This window comes from Micropterus dolomieu, linkage group LG23 (assembly GCF_021292245.1).
Source record: "Micropterus dolomieu isolate WLL.071019.BEF.003 ecotype Adirondacks linkage group LG23, ASM2129224v1, whole genome shotgun sequence".
NCBI classification, from domain to species: domain Eukaryota; kingdom Metazoa; phylum Chordata; class Actinopteri; order Centrarchiformes; family Centrarchidae; genus Micropterus; species Micropterus dolomieu.
In genome coordinates this window covers 4,952,624-4,971,161 of record NC_060172.1, presented here as the reverse complement: position 1 = coordinate 4,971,161, position 18,538 = coordinate 4,952,624, and the positions used below count along the sequence as shown (strand labels likewise).

At 40.8% G+C, this 18,538-nt stretch overlaps 2 protein-coding genes across 4 annotated transcripts; both read left to right on the top strand.

Annotated features, from left to right (window-relative positions):
- The first annotated feature begins 4,226 nt into the window (after nucleotides 1–4,226).
- On the top strand, nucleotides 4,227–5,183 carry LOC123963029 (olfactory receptor 5B17-like). The gene has a single exon (XM_046039547.1). The coding sequence runs from the start codon at nucleotides 4,227–4,229 to the stop codon at nucleotides 5,181–5,183; it is 957 nt and encodes a 318-aa protein (XP_045895503.1).
- Nucleotides 5,184–6,751: 1,568 nt separating this feature from the next.
- Nucleotides 6,752–17,239, top strand: LOC123963530 (olfactory receptor 52N5-like). Of its 3 annotated transcripts, none has more exons than XM_046040446.1 (2): nucleotides 6,752–8,588; nucleotides 15,238–17,239. In XM_046040446.1, the coding sequence occupies exon 2, from the start codon at nucleotides 15,252–15,254 to the stop codon at nucleotides 16,212–16,214; it is 963 nt and encodes a 320-aa protein (XP_045896402.1). In that variant the 5' UTR covers nucleotides 6,752–8,588; nucleotides 15,238–15,251; the 3' UTR covers nucleotides 16,215–17,239. The 3 variants fall into 3 exon arrangements, with proteins under 3 accessions (XP_045896402.1, XP_045896400.1, XP_045896401.1); XM_046040444.1 differs by lacking the exon at nucleotides 6,752–8,588 and adding an exon at nucleotides 9,549–9,757; XM_046040445.1 differs by lacking the exon at nucleotides 6,752–8,588 and adding an exon at nucleotides 10,099–10,137.
- The last annotated feature ends 1,299 nt before the right edge of the window (nucleotides 17,240–18,538 follow it).

Below are 18,538 nucleotides of genomic sequence, written 5' to 3'. Positions count from 1 at the left end.
ACCTTGAGATGCACCAGCACCGCTGACAGTTCCATCTGCCTCCTCGTCACTCATTTGCCTTGCCTCGTCTTCTCTCCACCTTATCCTCCATATCACCCACTACTAAGTCCTCGGCTGCATCCGGCTCCATGACAGCATCTCCTGTATCCAAACCCTGCTCGACCACCTGTCTTGCTTTGTCCACCTGGTCAACTGGAAGAAACATAAACTGTGTGAGGAGGTTACGGTGGACCACCCTTTCTGCTTCACCATCTTCCGGTTGCAGAACATATACAGGTTGCTTTTTCACCACAATATATGGTTGAGGCTCCCATCTGTCTCCAAGCTTCTGCAGTCCCTCCACATGACACACTTTGACTTGGACTCTGTCCCCTGGACTGGTCCTTACCTTTTGGTCATAGTATTTCTTCTGCTGGCTCTTAGCATGCCGAAACATCTGGTTGGCCTGAGCATAAGCCCGTGACAGACAGTCATGCAGAGTTTGGACATACTGTACTCAGATGGCTCAGTGCTGGTGGAGAGCCCAAAGATGAGATCAACTGGCAGCCGGGGATGCCTGCCGAACATGAGATAGTATGGTGTGTAACCAGTTGAGTCGTGTTGTGTGCAGTTGTAGGCGTGAGTAATAGCATCCACATATTCATGCCAGCGGAGCTTCAGGTGAGGCTCTAATGTCCCCAGCATGTTTAGGAGTGTTCTGTTGAACCTCTCGGTGGTCCCGTTGCCCTGGAGGTGGTAGGGAGTGGTGTGGGTCTTTGTGATGCCAGTACACTTACAGATCTCTCTCACAATCGCGCTCTTGAAATTGCGTCCTTGGTCTGCATGCAATTTTGCTTGGAAACCGAACTGACAGAAGAAGTTTCTCCATAGCACCTTAGCCACTGTGCAGGTCTTTTGGTCTTTAGTGGGGTAGGCCTGTGCGTAGCGGGAGAAGTGGTCTGTAACAATTAGCACATTTCAATACCACCCTTGGACGTCTCAAGAGTCAAAAAGTTGATACATATCAGCTCCATAGGGGCACCGCTGTGGATGCTGATCAGGGGAGCCCTGAGGCCCGCAGTAGGGGTCTTCCTGAGGCAGCACCTCTCGCACTGCTCACACCAAGCTTTGATCTCCTGGAACATTCCTGGCCAGTAAAATTTCTCTCTTATCATCTGTAATGTCCTCTCAAATCCAAAGTCCCGAATCATCATACAGTTTTGACTGATGTGTGAAGTGTCTCTGGCAGTACTAGCTGCTCTACTGCACACCTCGGATGATCTCTAATACAGCAGAACATGATACAATCTTTTATCACCAACCTCCTCCACTCTTTTATGAGAAGGCAGACATGCCTACCACCTTCATCTCTCTGACTGTGGCTCGGTTTCCGGTTACGGCTTTTGAAGTGCAAGACTGGGCTGATAACGAGGATCTCCTCTCCTTTCTGCACGAATCTCCTGTGGTGTCATGGAAGGCAGCACCTCTGTCCCCACACCACCATAGGGCTCACTTAGCTCCAAAGACAAACTGGGGTCAGGCTCCTCGGACGCTGTAGCACATTCAGCTGGGGGACTTTCCGGTTCTTGTGTTTCACACGAGCTCACCTGCTGGGGGCAAGTTTGCAGGACCGGGTTGACTTCCTGATTTGACAGACAGGAGAAGGCATCAGCATTGGAGTTACTCTGACCCATCCTATACTGGACATCAAAATCGAATGCAGACAGCTGAGACACCCACCGCTGGCCTGTAGCATCCAACTTTGCAGAGGTCATCACATACTTGAGAGGGTTGTTGTCAGTCAGGACAGAGAATCTGCGGCCGTAGAGATGATCATAGAACTTATTTGTCACAGCTCATTGCAGGGCAAGAAACTTAAGTTTGTCGCCGAAATGAGACAGTGGCTGGCGTCTCCCTTAGAGATTAGGTGAGAAGCCTAGTCATCTGTGAGGAACTTGGAACAGAGCCACTGCTCCTTTGTGTCGAAAGGAACCAGTTGAGGTGGTTCGGGTAAGGATGCCCCCTGAGCACCTCCCTAGAGAGGTGTTCCAGGCAGCTCCAGCTGGGAAGAGGCCTTGGGGAACACCCAGGAGTAGGTGGAGAGATTATATCTCCTCACTGGCCTGGGAATGCCCCGGGAGCTGATTAATGTGGCTCTGGAGAGGGAGGTCACCTACTGGAGCTGCAGATAAGCGGTTGTCCCAGCCTTGTCACACTTAAACATTGGGATGCTAACCAAAGGTCTTCACAAGGCTGGACCACATCCCATAGCAAAATGTTTGCACCTCGCTTTAGACGTCTTAAAATGCTGAATCAGTGCCCTCCACTGGTTCCATACACATCCATACCCGGTGATTCCAGAGGACACCAGAAGCGTTTAAGGAGTGGATAATTTTGCCTGACCAACGCTGTTGACTTGTTGTTTATTTGTCCTTTTTTTTTACACAGCTCTCTGTGACCTGGTTTGGTTCTGTCATCTGCAAGGCTTCATACACCACAGGGAGAATTTAGAGTTTTTTGCCTTACTGATTTTGGCGAATTGCTCAGATTTTGTTGATTTGGTAATTAGTATTTGATTTCTGTGCTTAGTTAACTGCTTCTACCCTCAACTACCATCCATCTGAACAGGCAACCATGACACTCTTTAATGCAGCAAGACCAACCTGTCTGGTCATCATAGAGATGGGGAAATTGGCTTCTGGTTTCACCACCACCTTCAACAAATCTAATCCAGATCCATAATGTCCACCAAGCCATACTCTGGGTATTCGTTCCGTATCGAAGCTGCCTCCACCACTTCCTGGCAGGGAGTCCTTGACCACATAATTGAAATGGTTGCTGGTCCTCTCCAGCACACCTCAATTATAGAAAAATATCGGAAACGCCCATGTGCACCTGTCCGTGTGAAGTTCTTACGTGGTCTCTATGCCCTTGTCCACAAAGCGTCGGCTCCCCTACTCAGAATCTTGACTTCCACCAGTTCCTGTCTGTCTTCAGCAGACATCGGTCTTGCTGTGGTTTGGACTGCGGACCAGATTTCTCCACTCATCCCTCCATACCTCACTCTTCTATCCCGCACCCCTTTACCCCCTCATCCAATGGTGTCGAAGGCCAGGCGAGTATACTCCAGTCACCTTTGGAGTGTATTCAGCTTAGTCTCTCTGGCACTAAGCAGCTCAGTCTCTGTGGTGCAGGACAGCAGGACATCCAGGGAGCTCCAGAGTTTTCTAAACTTTAAGGATTTTAAGAAATCAATGTGTGCAAATTAGTCTTAAATGCTAAGTCACGATGACTCAAAAAACATTATTGGCCAATAACTACTAAATTATTTCAGTATAATAAAAAAACATACACAAGCAAACCCCCCAAATTATTTAGTGGTTTATATTTTTATATATACAAAATATCTGTTTCCCACTCTTTATGCCAATATGTTAAATTAACCAACCAGCGATACACAGGATGATGTGTCAATGGTTGCCAAACAGCAGTTGACCTGTCAGCAGGTGATGCTGTACTGAAGGCCACTGAGGGACCAAATAAAAGTGTCTGCTGTTTCACTTCTGTTCTGGGGATGCAGGGAGGTTTGTGTCACAGAAGGTAATGCTGACAGACACTGAAATATCCTCAGCCCCTGCCTCACTGTGTATTTCAGTTAGAAGATGTGTTTATCTAAATGTAACTTAGCTTTATGTTTCTAGAAATAGAAGTTATATTATGTTGTGAGAAGAATATAACATATGATGTAGCAGTTTCTAAAATACTTGTGTTGAGAAAGAAATCTAATCTAATCTAATGTTTTCTGACATGAGAAGTGAATGGAATTTTGTTTGTACTGTAAAAAGGATAAATGCCTGATGTTGGGCTGGGAAAATGTATTAGACTTGACTCTTCATATGTCCCTGTTACATTCTCAAAAATTTCTTATTGCCATTTTAAGTGAAAAAATATTTTCAACAATGTTTAACTATATTAATTAGGCTAAAAACAAACACACATGTGACTTCATATTTTAAACTATTGAATTCAGAATAACAATTCAGACTAACTAAAGTCTTTGTCAAATAACAAGATGTTATTATAATGTGGAAATATTTTAATTCACTGTGATAACTTCATTAGGTTATTTATGTAGATTCATTGTGAAATATTGTTGCTTTTCTGTTACTGTAACTCTTTAACTATATCTGTGGGCAGCTCAGTTGTTATCCACACAGACATTTTCATTGCTACGTGACCGATGACAAATGGAAAACCAGACTTTCAGTGGGGATATTCTAATCCTGGAGGGGTTAATGGTCAGCCCCGACTCCTCCATTCCTGCATTTGTCTTCCTCCTCCTCATCTACATCTTCATTATGGTGTCCAACATCGGCCTGGTTATCCTGACCTTCATGGAGAGGAGCCTCCAGCAGCCCATGTATCTGCTGCTCTGCAACATGAGCATTAATGATGTTTTGGGGGCCACGGTAGTTATACCTCCTGTACTCAGAGATCTTTTAATGTCAAACTCAGAGCGGTACATTCGATACAGTGATTGTGCCATTCAGGCCTTTTTTGTTCACCTCTATGCAGGTGCCTCTCACACTGTGCTCATGATCATGGCCTTTGATCGCTACATAGCCATCTGCAACCCTCTGCGTTATGCCACCATCATGACCACCAGGATGGTGGTGATGCTGTCGGTGTGGGCCTGGGGAGCAGCCTTTGTGCTGGTAGCGATCCTCATAGGCCTCAGCGTCCGTCTGTCACGCTGCAGGTCAGTTATATTGAACTTGTTCTGCGATAATGCCACCTTGTTCAAGCTGTCCTGTGAAAATGTGTTCATTAATAACATCTACGGCCTCGGCTACACGGTTGTCCTGCTGGGCTCCTCCATTGGCACCGTTTCTCTCACCTACCTGAAAATTGCTTCAGTGTGTGTGCGCAGTAAAAACAGGGTGCTGAACAGCAAAGCGCTGCAGACCTGCACCACCCACCTAGCTGTGTACATCATTTTGCATGTGTCTGGCTTCATCATTGTGATCCTGCACCGTTTACCAGATAGTTTCCTGACTGAGAAGAGGACATTGGCAGTTGTCCTTGGACATGTTGCCTTGCCTGCCCTGAATTCTGTTATCTATGGGTTGCAAATGAAAGAGGTCAGGCAGAGGATTATGGCTTTGTTCCATAACAATAGAGTAGCTCTATTGGATGTAAAATGATACACAGTGTGTACAAAGCTTATACAATATAATAATATTTGAGAGGAGTGAACTAATTTCTGCATGGATGTTGATGAAATTATTTCAATGTTTCAAAATGCAGGAGAGTAGAGGAATAATAATAATAACCATAACATCGTCATAACTACCTGTTACTTACTTTGAGGTAAAAGATTTAATCTAACCCACTGTTGTACAATTTTATTGATCAGTGATGTTTCACATAAAATACTGATTTCAATACAGTATAATCTTAATTAAAATCTTATGAACTAGCTTTTTAAGCTTCCTTTAATGGATTTTTCACATGCATTATTTTGGAATTGTAAGGATTTACTATGGCAAGAAGTATTAAAAAAATATATGGACATGTTTCATGTCATCACTAATTAAGTTTTTTGTAATTAAGTCTGAAAAAATCAGAAAAAGATAATTGAACAGAGGTCAAGATTTAAGTCTTCAGTCTCAGTCATCTTAATGCGTGCAATTGGTGGCATGCAGTGGCAGTAAAATGTATGAAACTGATTACTTTTAAAGAAAGTGTTGATAAACAACTTGCAGGCAGGAAACTGGCTGCATTCATTTTTAAGTAGGTTATCCAATTTCCGGAGTTTGAACCCACAACCCACTTGCTGTGAGGTGACAGTGTTAACCACTGTACCACCGCACCTCCCCTGAAAATGATGTAATATCTATAAGTTTTTTTTGTTAACATATCAACAGATATCCCAACAGAAAATATTTAAAAATATCAGATTCATCACAAACTGACTTGTAAGACACATATTAGATATTTAGCTGCACCAGCTGTTTATCTCCATCAACAAATGAACTAATTTTCACACAGCAGCCGTGGATGGAAACTGGCCTTTCGCTGTTGACAGTGTTTCTGGAAGGAAACTGGTAATAATGTGGGAGAGATAATTATCAACTTCTTTATTGGGAGGTTACCTTGTTTTTACACATCTTTTTTCATTATCGTATTTAGTTAGTTATTTAGTACAACATTCCTTTTTTTTTAAAAAGATTTCATAATAGGCTACAATATTGTTTTACTGTGCAGTGTAGGCAAGGGCGTCACTTTGTGTTGAAAAATGGTGGGGACGTAAGGGCTCAGATTAGGGGAGTGATGTTGCACTTGGGTCACAAGACATGACACTGCGCGAGAACAAGATGAGGAGATTTTTAACAATATTTTGAAGAAATATTAATTTAAGAAATATGACTGTTCTGCTCCAATTTACAGTGGAAATGTCTATTTATTAAAGGTAATCAAAAAATGTAGCTGGCAGGGGACAATTCATAAATCTAAAAATACAACAGTGTATAATGCAGTAATCAGCTGCTTGTTTTTTAGCTAGCTGTTTCTTCTATATTTAAATTGCGTTGCATGTTTTCTTATTGTGCAAATAAACCTTTCTCAAAGCATTTTCATTTGTTAGTTAACATTTCTTGGTGAAAGCAATTTTTCAGAACTTTTTAACAAATTCTTTTAAAAAGCAATGGAGACAAAATCAGCCATTTCAAAATGTGGTGGGGACATGTCCTCAGCGTCCCCAATGTAAATGACACTTTTGAATGTAGGCTATGTACCAATTTCTATGTTTGTCCCTTATTTAAGTTGCAAAAATCATCATTATTTAAATATTATCCGAACTGGTCTATTTTATGCAAAATACAATCTCTCCAGTATCTATCAAATAGATTCTCCACTGGAACAGCTTCTCTTGGCCGCCTTTTTGTACATGTAGCTTTTGGGAAAACTGATAACCAGTTTCTTTCTGGATTCCTATGATTGTACTCCTATTTTCCAGAGATTTTAGACCATTTACACTTCAATCTAGCTCTGGATCAGTTGTGTCTACACACGACTTCATCTGTTTTCAGCCAGAACATATAGAAATGAATTTCTTGCAATCCACTAGTGTCTTCTTTCTGGTTGAAAGATGAGAAGAAGAAGAACCACTGCAAAATAAACAAAAACATATCATAAATTTTGTTGTTATACTGTACAGGACAACATGGATTGTGCATTGTAAGTTGAAATATTACATTTACTGATTGAGGTGCTACTATTAGTATCTGCATACTGCACCTGTTTACAAGTAGAAAAATACAAAACCAGACACCACTCATCAACATGAGAGGGGGAAAGAATGAAAAAACAGAACACAGAACAAGTGTGGCTTCATAAAGCTATCAGGGTTGACAAAGGCAGCGTGAAATGACTTCAGGGAGCTATTGCAGCGCTCTTAGAGATGAGAGGAATTGCACATGCTTTTCTAAACAAGAATAAAAACAAATTCAGCAGGTCTAAGGTCCAGTGACCTCACTGTTCCTAAAAGCTACATTTGTATACATCAAGTGCAATTAGCACGGTCCACAGGAGACAAAACAGGAAGGAAAAGGCTTACCTTTTAACAGTGGAACAAGAGCGCCTACTCAATCTTTCTAACAGCGACATGTCCGAAGATAATCAGCCAACTCCTGAAGCATGAGAGTCCTCTCCATCTCCTACCAAACAAACTTGTCTGTCATGTCGGCGGTGCTCAACTATCCACATTACTGGATTTGTTGGAGCATCTGCTAAAGCAGCACAGCAATGCTAAAGTTATAGTAAGAAACTCCAGCCACCACTGCCAGAGATGTTTGGACTCGTCGGGAGAGAGGCTTTAAGCAACGTTTTGTAAAAATACTGAAAACTGCCTCTATAAAGACGTGCAGAAAAACAGTGGTTCAAAAGTGGAAATTAACTTGCTTTATTTATTTATTTTAGGCGGTGGTGTAAAGAAACTATATATGGGTTTCATAACTGGGTGGTGTTGATGACGCGGTGGATAAGACTTTGGCATGAGAGACCCTGGTTCAATTCCCCACTGTAACACATCCACCACTCTGTCTCTGAGCAAGATATTTAACCCCTGGTTGCTCCAGAGGCGTGCGTTATTGAAGTATTTGGTTTGAACAAGGAGTTACAAATACTCTCCAGGGCAATTGGCCCAGGTGCCCAGAGTTACCGCAGTCACTCTCAGCTCTTCACAGCAGCATCCTCCTTACTCAGTTCTGCTGCCTCACACAGACTCTAGTGTGCTTCTGCAGCCACCTGTTTCTCTGGCTCCAGAGGTTCCCGTTTGGCATCATCGGTCTCTGGGCCCGTGGCCCAGTCACTGAACTCCAGTCACTGAACTCCAGTCACTGAACTCCAGTTGGTGACCTGACCAACTCTTGCTCCACGTGCCCTGTTGGTGGCCTGACTGGCACCTACTTCTGGTTCCCTGTTGGTGGCCCTACTGACTCCTGCCCCCCGAGCCCAGTCAACGGTCTCCAGTCCTGCCATCCAGTTGCTGGTCCCTAGCCCAGCAGCCCTGCCTCTGGTTCCATGTTCAGGCTCCTTCCTGGCCTGAGGTTGGTTCACCCAAATTTTAGTTTCATTTGCAATGTCTTGTGACTTCAGTCTGTCATGACATGAGAGGTGAATAAAATGTATTTTATTTGTCTGATATTAGGCTTTAAAAATGTGTTTAAATTGACTCTTAATGAATGTCCCTGTTACTCTTGATTGATAGAAAACTGTCTTATTTGGAAAAATACAAATAGCCTAACTGGTACTTTATTATTTTTATTATTATGAATGCTATTTTAAGTGAAGAAATACTTTCATCAATTTTTAATTATATTAATTAGGCTGAAAACAAACACACATGGGACTTCATATTTTAAACTATTGACTTCAGAATAACAATTCAGACTAACTAAAGTCTGTGTCAAATTACAACATGTTATTATAATGTGGAATTATTTTAATTCACTGTGATAACTTCATTAAGTTATTTATGTAGATTAATTGTGACCCAACAAAATATGACCCCAGGGTCATATTTTGTTGTTTCTTTATCTCTCCCTGCACTGTCAGCTGTTCCCCTCTCTTAGAGTGTGTGTGAGTGTATGCAGGTACTGGAGAACAGGTGGGCACACTGGATTGGTCATGTAGAGCTGATTGGAGCCTCCTGATTGGGCACCTGGATGACAGCAGCCATCTGAAGCCCCACTGACAGGAACTCTTTTCTCTCTCTGCCATCCCCAGCCTGAGCCTGAGCCTGTGTGTTATGTCTGAGTTTATTGTATGCAGAGAACTGTTGTGAGAAGACTTTTATTGTCTTATGACAACCTTGTTTTGTTGGCTTTGCCATTTTGTTTGCTATGTAGCAATTTTCTTTGTTGTAGCCATATTGTGTCAGCTACGAGCAGTGAGTAGGAGTTTGTTTGCATCATGTTCTCCTGTTTTTGGAATTAGAAGCCTAGTTTAGAGCTTTGTCTTTTCTTTACCTTTTGGTTTTGGGTTTAGGAAAGTTTTAGGTTTTCTTAGAGTGTGTTGGTTGTTGTTTTGGGCACTGCTCATCTCCGAAAGAAATAATAAAACTGCTAAATTGTATTTACTGTGTGCTGGCCTTGTTTGGGAATGGGAAGAGTGGGAAGCCACACATTTGTTACATCCAGGACACCCCTAGACCTTGGGACGTAACATAAATTGGGCGCTCGTCTGTTCTTTCTCATATTCTTTGATGTCGTGTTAGGTAAGTTGTTTCTTGATGCTCTATTTGTGTGGGTGGCAGTTTTCTTTTGTGGTGGTGGCAAAATGGAGTTTAAATTGGAGTATTTTGCTACTAGTGTGTCAGTTGATAAATGTGTGAAAGAAGAAGAAGAAGAAGAAGATAAAGTGTAAGAAGACGTTAAGATGATGTGCAGAAGTTTGAAGCAGGAGTTAAAGGAACTCCTATGCTTAAAACTAACTGAAAGGGGTTTGTTTGGGGAGTTGGCTCCTACTGAGGGAGATCTGGGTGATCGGGCTGGTATTGTTACCCCACTCCAAATAATTCCAACTCAAGGCCTTGCAGCTCAGACAAACTTGTCTCCAGAAGAGCTGAGGCTAACGCAGCAGATAAAAGAGGCAGAGGTGAGAGCCATGCATTTAAAGATTTAAAGAGTTCTGGAGATAGAGCGGTGAGCCGCTACATCTGCCAGTTCCCCTACTTCACCGTCACCCACTCCAAGACCCCAAGATAGCTTTGACGTGAGTAGGCACATTGCACTGGTTCCACCATTTAGAGAATCTGAGGTAGACTCATATTTCAATGCTTTTGAAGGCATTGCTGCTACACTGAATTGTCCAAAGAGTGTGTGGCCTCTTTTACTCCAATGTAAGTTAGTAGGCAAAGCTCAGGAAGTCTGTACCTCTCTGTCCATTGAAGACAGCTTGAATTATGACATTGTTAAAACCACTGTCCTACTGTGTTTTTACTGTCATGAGCAAGGACATCTCATTGCTGCCTGCCCTTCTCTTAAAAGAAAGAAAACACCCTCACCAACAGGGCTCATCCACACTACACCACACAAAAAGTTGAGTCTGGTTATTGCTCAAAAAGACCACACTGACGAGGCTTTTAGGCCATTTGTTTCACAGGGTTTTGTTTCTCTGGCGGGTGAGGAAAATCAAGTCCCTATCACTATCCTGCGGGATAGTGTAGCCAAAGAAACACTGATCCGTGATGGTGTTTTACCTCTCTCAGCTGAGTCCGATTGTGGTGCAGACGTGTTGGCATGGGGAGTTAAAATGTGTGCAGTGCGGGCGCCGTTGCACTTCATTCAGTTGTCCTCCAAATTTAGAATCCCTCAGTTACTGAGAGCCGGTATAGACCTCGGGAACGATCTGGCTGGTGGTAAAGTTTTCCCGTCTCCCGAGGTGATTGAACATCCGATTGTTGATGAATGCCTCCCCACCCACACTGTGCTCATGATCATGGCCTTTGACCGCTACATAGCCATCTGCAACCCTCTGCGTTATGCCACCATCATGACCACCAGGATGGTGGTGATGCTGTCGGTGTGGGCCTGGGGAGCAGCCTTTGTGCTGGTATACTTAAAATACTGAGTTCAATCCAGAATAATCTTAATATATTTCTTTACAAAATCTCATGAACTAGCTATTTAAGGTTAATTTAATAATTTTTCAAATGTAGTTTTTGGAATTGCAACAGTTTACTTTGGCAATAAATATAAAAAGATATATGGACATGTTTTCTTCACTGTTGTTCAAAGTGAAGAGGCACTCCAGCGATTAGGAACTGCATCCACAAGAACTCCTCATCAAAGTACAGATTTTTAGATGTAAAACACAAAAAAATTACATAAAATTACTTAAAATACCGTGTTTTAAAACTCATTAACAGTATCTTGAAAGCTTTAGGCTTCTATTTTATGGGATTATCCAAATTATTAATAGTAAATTCCTATTAAATTTAATTTTTAAACTATAGAATAAATTTTTATAGTGATTACTTTATGTAAACAATATTTGACAGTAATTACAAGCAACTATCCAATATATCTACAGACTTTTCCCATTAATGTATTGGGTTGACTTTGAATAAACATACATTTAAAGTACTTTAAAACAACTATCCAATATATCTACAGACTTTTACCATTCCATGGTACCATCACCTCAGTTAGGCCCTTTTGGAAGCCATCCACAAGCTTCTGGTTGAATCATTGACCACTCCTCTTGATAGATTTGGTGCAGTTGAGCTAAATTTGACAAACAGACTTTCTTCAGAATAGTTCACATGTTCTCGATGGGGTTTAATCAGGTAAGGTTGGGTACTGTTTAAAATTCTACGATACCAGTACCAAAAAAACTTCTTACAACAGTAAAAAGTAGAAAACGAGTACGCAGTAGGGGTGAGCATCTTCACTGGTCTCACGATTCAATTCGATTACAATTATCAGGTCAACAATTCGATTTGATATCTTGATGCGTCACCTCAAGGGTGGGAATTTCTAGGCACCTCATTACGATTATGAGGCTACGATGCGATTGTAAAACAGACAGGATAAAGATGTATTTTTCTCACTGTGTGACTACTTGGTACTTTTAAAGCAAAGTATTTGTAACAATCCAAAAAGTAGGAAGTGATGAATAGGGGGGGGAGAATTAATCGATTCTTAGATGCATCACGATGCTGACGTGGGAGATTATGAATTGATAAACAAATGTCTCAAAATCTATTATTAAAAGTTAATTGATAACGTAATGTTGACGGAACGCAGCGCCTGGACGGAGTGTACAACAGAGAGACCAGTGTTCCCCTGTATTTGACACACCACGGCTGCAGAATGAATAACCACCCCACTAAATGAATCGTAATCAAATCAAATCGTGAGGTGCCCAGAGATTCCCACCCAGTAATGAATATAAGTTTACTTCATTTAAATGTAGCGAACATTGCATAACATTATTAGATTATTACAGCGTTATTACTAACCTCTGCTGCTGATATTTTTATTTTTGATGCAGCCAGTCAGTATCAGTATAGAGTCAGATTTGGTTGAACTACGCACTTTACAATGCTCCAGCCGAATCACGTTCACTCCACCTTAATATATCCGATCCTTTATTTGGGGCGGTGGTGTTGGTGAAGTGGGTATGACGCACGTGAGACCCGGGTTCATTTCCAATCTGTGACACCAGTGTGTCCCTGAGCAAGACCCCTAGTTGTTCCAGAGGCGTGCCACCTCTGACCTAAATAGCAAATGTAAGTCGCTTTTGATAAAAGCGTCAGCTAATGAATAAATGTAATGTCTCGTCTAGTGTAGTTACTTGTCTTGTAAGTTGATTATTGTAATCTTGTATTGAGCACCATGGGCCTTGAGAAACGGCATTGGGTTCATTGTGTACCGGATATGTGGATGAATGACAACAAACAAATTTGAACTAACAGCCAAAAATGTCCTGCTAAGCTTCCAGACCGCAGTCTGAAGAGGATGGGATCATAGCAGTCATATTTTCGTCTGCTCCGCTCGTTTTCACCGTCACCTACTGCCGCCTGTCACGTAGCTGTCCTGTGAAGGAGGAGAGGATGCTATTTAACGCAGGCAGCAAGGCAGATGACTCTGTCACGATGTTGACAGAGCAGCTGTCAACTGCGTGTATGAGGCATAGAAATAGAACTGATAGATTGTGCACTGTAGCACGATAGCAACAATCTCTCTGAAAAGGCAGATTCTAGAGAATATTTTAATTGTTCACAATGTAATATCGTAATATCGATATTCAAGTGTGCATATTAGCAGCCTGGTTGTTTTTAAATTATTTATAGGATTAGACTTTAATATTTTAAATACAACTAAATGTTACTTCTAGAGCAGCAACATTAATGTTTACAACAGCAATAAAACAAAATAAAATACATTGTACTCTGTAAAAATACAGAGTCTCATATGTACAGATTTATCTGTAAAATAATAAGTTAATAATAATATAAGTTTTTTTTTTACTGTAATTTGATTTTTTACCATTATTTTACAATTTTGTTTTTTACAGTGAAAGTGTGGCTAAAAGTGCGAGGAGAGACAAAAGATTTTACAAGACAATGGCAGCAGACATTAAATTGAGAGAGGTTTAATAAAATTTAATGAAATCAAAACATTATTTATTGGCCCTCAAGGGTGTGGTGGGCCTAGAGGGCACCAAGACGCCCAGGAACAGACTGGTTTGGAGGACCAGGTGACCTTCAGTCAGCTTATAAAAAGTGGCTCACAGCCTACCTCTGGTCTAGCTGGTGGAGAGTCACATGAATAGAGGTAAATCTGATTCACATATTCTAACAATGTCATTTTTCACCGTTCACTGTACGTATCTGATGTGTTTTGTTGAGAAAAAACAATCTTGATGAATGAACTATAATCTGAAAGCAAACTGAAAAGAATGCGAAATGAAATGGATAAAAACAATTATATGTTAAAGGATTTTACTGAGATAATATTTGAAAGAATATAAAAAAAATTGAGCATGATGAATGCATTAGATATATTTTGTATAAAAGATTCATTCTGTTCTTTAAATAATGTATAAATAGGCGGGTTTGTTTGATGAGGCAAAAACTCTCAACAGTAAAACAAATTGTGCCTAACTGAACAAAAATAAATAAAATTAAATATGAAGCTAAATTATATTTACATGAAGTAGTGATTATTTTTACCAACAGCATGTCAGACTGAGCATGGTTGATTTTATTTAACTGATAATATAACTTGTCTGTGATACTGTGCATATGTTTACAAGCTGTTCAGGAAACGGGTGGAGAAAGAAGCAAACTTAGAGATACAGTGTGATTTTAGGATTTTAATTTGGCGTTCAAAGAACCAGGTGCAGTCTGATCTGTATTAGAGGTAGTTTTCTTTAAATGTGTGCAGTGAAATACTCAAGACTCTGGTTTCAGAGACAAGACTTTTAATGCTCATAATGTGACTTTATTGTTAGAGTTTTTTAAGACGTCCAAATGTTATATTTTTTTTCTGTACATGCACATGGGGCTCATGATAGACCCAGCAGCTGGTTAGCGTACACACAACAATGATAACCGTCAACAACAGTGTCAGACAGAAATAAAACGATGGTGTTAGGACAGGGCACGCTTTTTCTCTTTCTGGAGTTATTCGACTTTTTTACAGTGACAACTTTTAGATTTGTCTGAAAACTGGAAACATGGGCACATACTGTAGATCAGTTCACACACGCACAGCAAAGATGAAAAACATTTATATTAAACTCCTAAATGTCTGCTTTGGAAGAAAAAACCTCAAATTATCTCCAAGAAGTTGGTTAGATTTCAGTGCCGCTCTTTTTCACATTTAGACACACATTCTATAATGTTTCAGCAGCCAGAAAATCATGTGACCTTTTTTGATAAATACAAAATAAGTTTTTCATGGGACAGCTACAGTATCTAGATATACCAATGAGCTGTTTACTTCTTTATTTTCCTATATTCAGATCGAATAATAAGCTTCTGTTTGAGTGCCTGCAGGATACTTAGAGTAAACTCTTTACTCGTGTCATTTCGTTTTGCATTTTTCTGACTTTTTGCTCCTTATATCAAAGCTGTATTTATTTACCAGCTCACAAGCAATCATACGTAACACCATCCCTTTGAGAGATCAGGTTTTAATAACGAACACAGTGCTGACTGAATTCTCTGTCTGTGCTCCTCTCCAGGACCCCCCTGCAGCATGGAGAACCAAACTTTCAATATGGATGTTCTACAGCTGGAGGGGTTGAAGGTCAGCCCTGACTTCTCTATTCCCGCATTCGTCCTCCTCCTCCTCATCTACATCTTCATCATGGTTTCTAACATCAGCCTGGTAGTTCTGATCTTCATGGAGAACAGCCTCCACGAGCCCATGTATCTGCTCTTCTGCAACATGAGCATTAATGATGTTTTCGGGGCCACGGCCATCATTCCTCGTGTACTGAGTGATCTTTTTACTCCAGTCACAGAGCGGTACATCTATTATTATGAGTGTGTCGTTCAGGCCTTCTGTGGTCACTTTTATGCAGGTGCCTCTCACACAGTGCTCATGATCATGGCCTTTGACCGCTACATGGCCATCTGCAACCCTCTGCGATACGCCACCATTATGACCAACAGGATGGTGGTGATGCTGTCGGTGGGGGCCTGGGGAACAGCTTTCTTTTTGATTGTAATCCTCGTCGGCCTCAGCGCCCGCCTGTCACGCTGCAGGCGCTTGGTAAGCGCCCCTTTTTGCGACAACGCCTCCTTGTTTAAGCTGTCGTGTGAAAACATTCTCATCAACCACATCTACGGCCTCGGCACTGCCATGGGCACGATGGCCTGCTCCCTGTGCAGCGTCACCCTCACCTACCTGAGGATCGCCATGGTGTGTTTCAATAGTAAGAACAAGACTGTGAACAGCAAAGCGCTGCAGACCTGCGCCACCCACCTGGCTGTGTACCTCATCCTGCTACTGTCAGGCAACATCATCATCATCCTCCATCGTTTCGAGAACTTATCAGATGAAAGGAAGCTGGCATCCCTCTTGTTCATTGTGGTCCCTCCTTCCATGAACGCTGTTATCTACGGACTGCAAATCAAAGCAGTCAGAGAAAAAATTATGATTATATTTAACAAGAATAAAATGAAAGAAAGAAATAAAATGTCAATGCAGAATTAAATGTAGAAGAAATGGCTAATAAACTCTATGACGGTACTAAAGTACCAGGGAATATGTACATGTATATATATATACATATATTTAGTGTATTTAATATACAGTACTTTGCAAACGTTTCAGGTGTGGATAAAGTGGTGTTAAGTAAGAATGCTTTCAAAAATAGACGTCAATAGATTATTAATTTAACAATTAAATGTTTCATTGTGCTTCTTCAAAAGAGCTTGGACAGCACATCTGGAAACCTCTGTTTGCCTTGAAACGTCTGAATTGGAGAGACCTTGCTGATGCAGCATAACTACCATTGCCATGATGTATGACTCTGACAGTAAACTTTTTTTAGTAAAAGTTCTATTCCTCCTACACAGCTGTTTATGTTTCACTTAATTAGTATTTTTCAACCTACATATTGAATTGGTGATCATTGGCACCTGTTTGACAATATGACTACAAAATCTCTGACTTTCTGCAAGTGTACTTTGAAGAATTGATGCTATTTGATGGCAGGATATTTGATTTACATTTTTCTTCTTGTCACTCACTTTGTATTTTACTAATTGATAAATATTATCTATTAACATGTCTATTGTTGAAAGCATTCCCACTTTACAGCCCTTTTTCCACACCTGCCTAAACCGTTTGCACAAACATACCCAATAAAATATCTGCTCTTTCGAGCTACAATTGGGTTCTAGTAGCTGGCTCTGTTTTGGATCTTGCTCCAGGTTCATAAAAAGTTAACTATGAAGATTTAAACAAGTCTTATACTATTATTTTATGCTAAGTATTTCAACAAACTGAATAAACTTTGAGCACTGATATTTACTTGTTAGTGCTTGAAGGGAGTCCATAGTGATAGTATTTGAGTCTGAGTTGTATGGCTCTTTATACCATAGTATTACAATATGAATGTGTGTCCACTATATATTTTTCAAAGAAAGAAAGGGTTACTGTACTTCTACAGGTTATTGTCCTGCAGTGGGTTAAATATGTGTATAGTAATAAAAAGACAATATTTGTACATCAAATGAAGTTGTCTGACTATTATTTCAATCAATCTTTATTGTCCCCGTGGGGAAAATAGTTTGCAGCAAAATCACGTCGGCATTTCATCGTACAACAGACATACTGATACACATACCCCGCACCTCGCTACAGATAAGGCAGGCCAGATCATCCTGCCTATTTGGCTATGTGCCTTACCAGTTTAAAAACTTGATGGCTTGAGACAGGTTACATCCACAAGGTAACACTGGTGAAGCTAGAAAGACTGAGGCTACAACTTGTACATCTAAAGAAGGAAGTCAGCATCCATAAGTTCTTGTAGGCTGGTGCATTAATAACTTCTCTAAGACTTGTCAAGAGTCAAAATCTGATATTTTTTTATGGCAAGTTGGTAAAGTCAAGGTTCATGTCTTTTTATTGCACAGTTAACAGTGTACAACAGTGTTGTGGCAGAGCTAATGAACCCATAAAGCGAGACACAGACAGACACGAGGCTGGAGCTATGATTTGAAAGGTGTCTTTATTACAAGGCTTTGCAGAGCCAATCAGGGATCCAGAGCTGAGGGGCAAAGACAGGACAGGGAGAGGAGAAATACTGTTAGGCAGGATTCAACAGGCAGATATCTACAAAGTAGTTAGAAACACAGACCGACTCAGCAGGTTATATGCACTGGCATAGCACACGGGTAGAGAGAGGCTATGCAGAGGTAGAGAGCATGACAAATATGCTGCGTTCCATTTACCTCCGAAGTCGGCGTTCAGGACTAGGATCGACGTCATATCCATTAAAAAACAAGAAAACCTGAGTTGGATGCATTTCATTTGCCACACAAAACGTCAAGTTGGAAAACAACATGGACGTGCTGTTGTTAGCAACATTGACCTAGCCAATTTTAGTAGCACCAGATGATAAATAACGCAGCAGCATTTCAAGCATCACAGGATCATTGTCACATGACTATAGACAACAGTTAAAACAGTGTTGTTTATACGACTTACTAAATTGGACACAAAAAAGACAAAACTGCTAAAAATACTGTACTTTGTGCAGGTCATGCCACAATTCATAAAAATGAATTAATATAAGAAGTGAAAGGAATAAAAGAAAACAGTGTAGCGTGTTGTATTATTATAGTCATTGAGAATATGAAATCCATTTACTGCATCTCATCAACGTGGTTGAAAGCTTGGCTGCATAGATGGTAAGACGTAGACATAGCCACCGTGAATGTGTCTTAACACAACAGTACATTAGGACATATGATATACAGTAGACTAATTATATATATTCTGCATATACAGCACATTCTATGCATGTATTT

What these genes read in the sequence shown, in the direction of transcription:
- LOC123963530 (XM_046040446.1), top strand. Translation starts at nt 15,252, where the DNA reads ATGGAGAACCAAACTTTCAATATGGATGTTCTACAGCTGGAGGGGTTG.
- LOC123963029 (XM_046039547.1), top strand. Translation starts at nt 4,227, where the DNA reads ATGGAAAACCAGACTTTCAGTGGGGATATTCTAATCCTGGAGGGGTTA.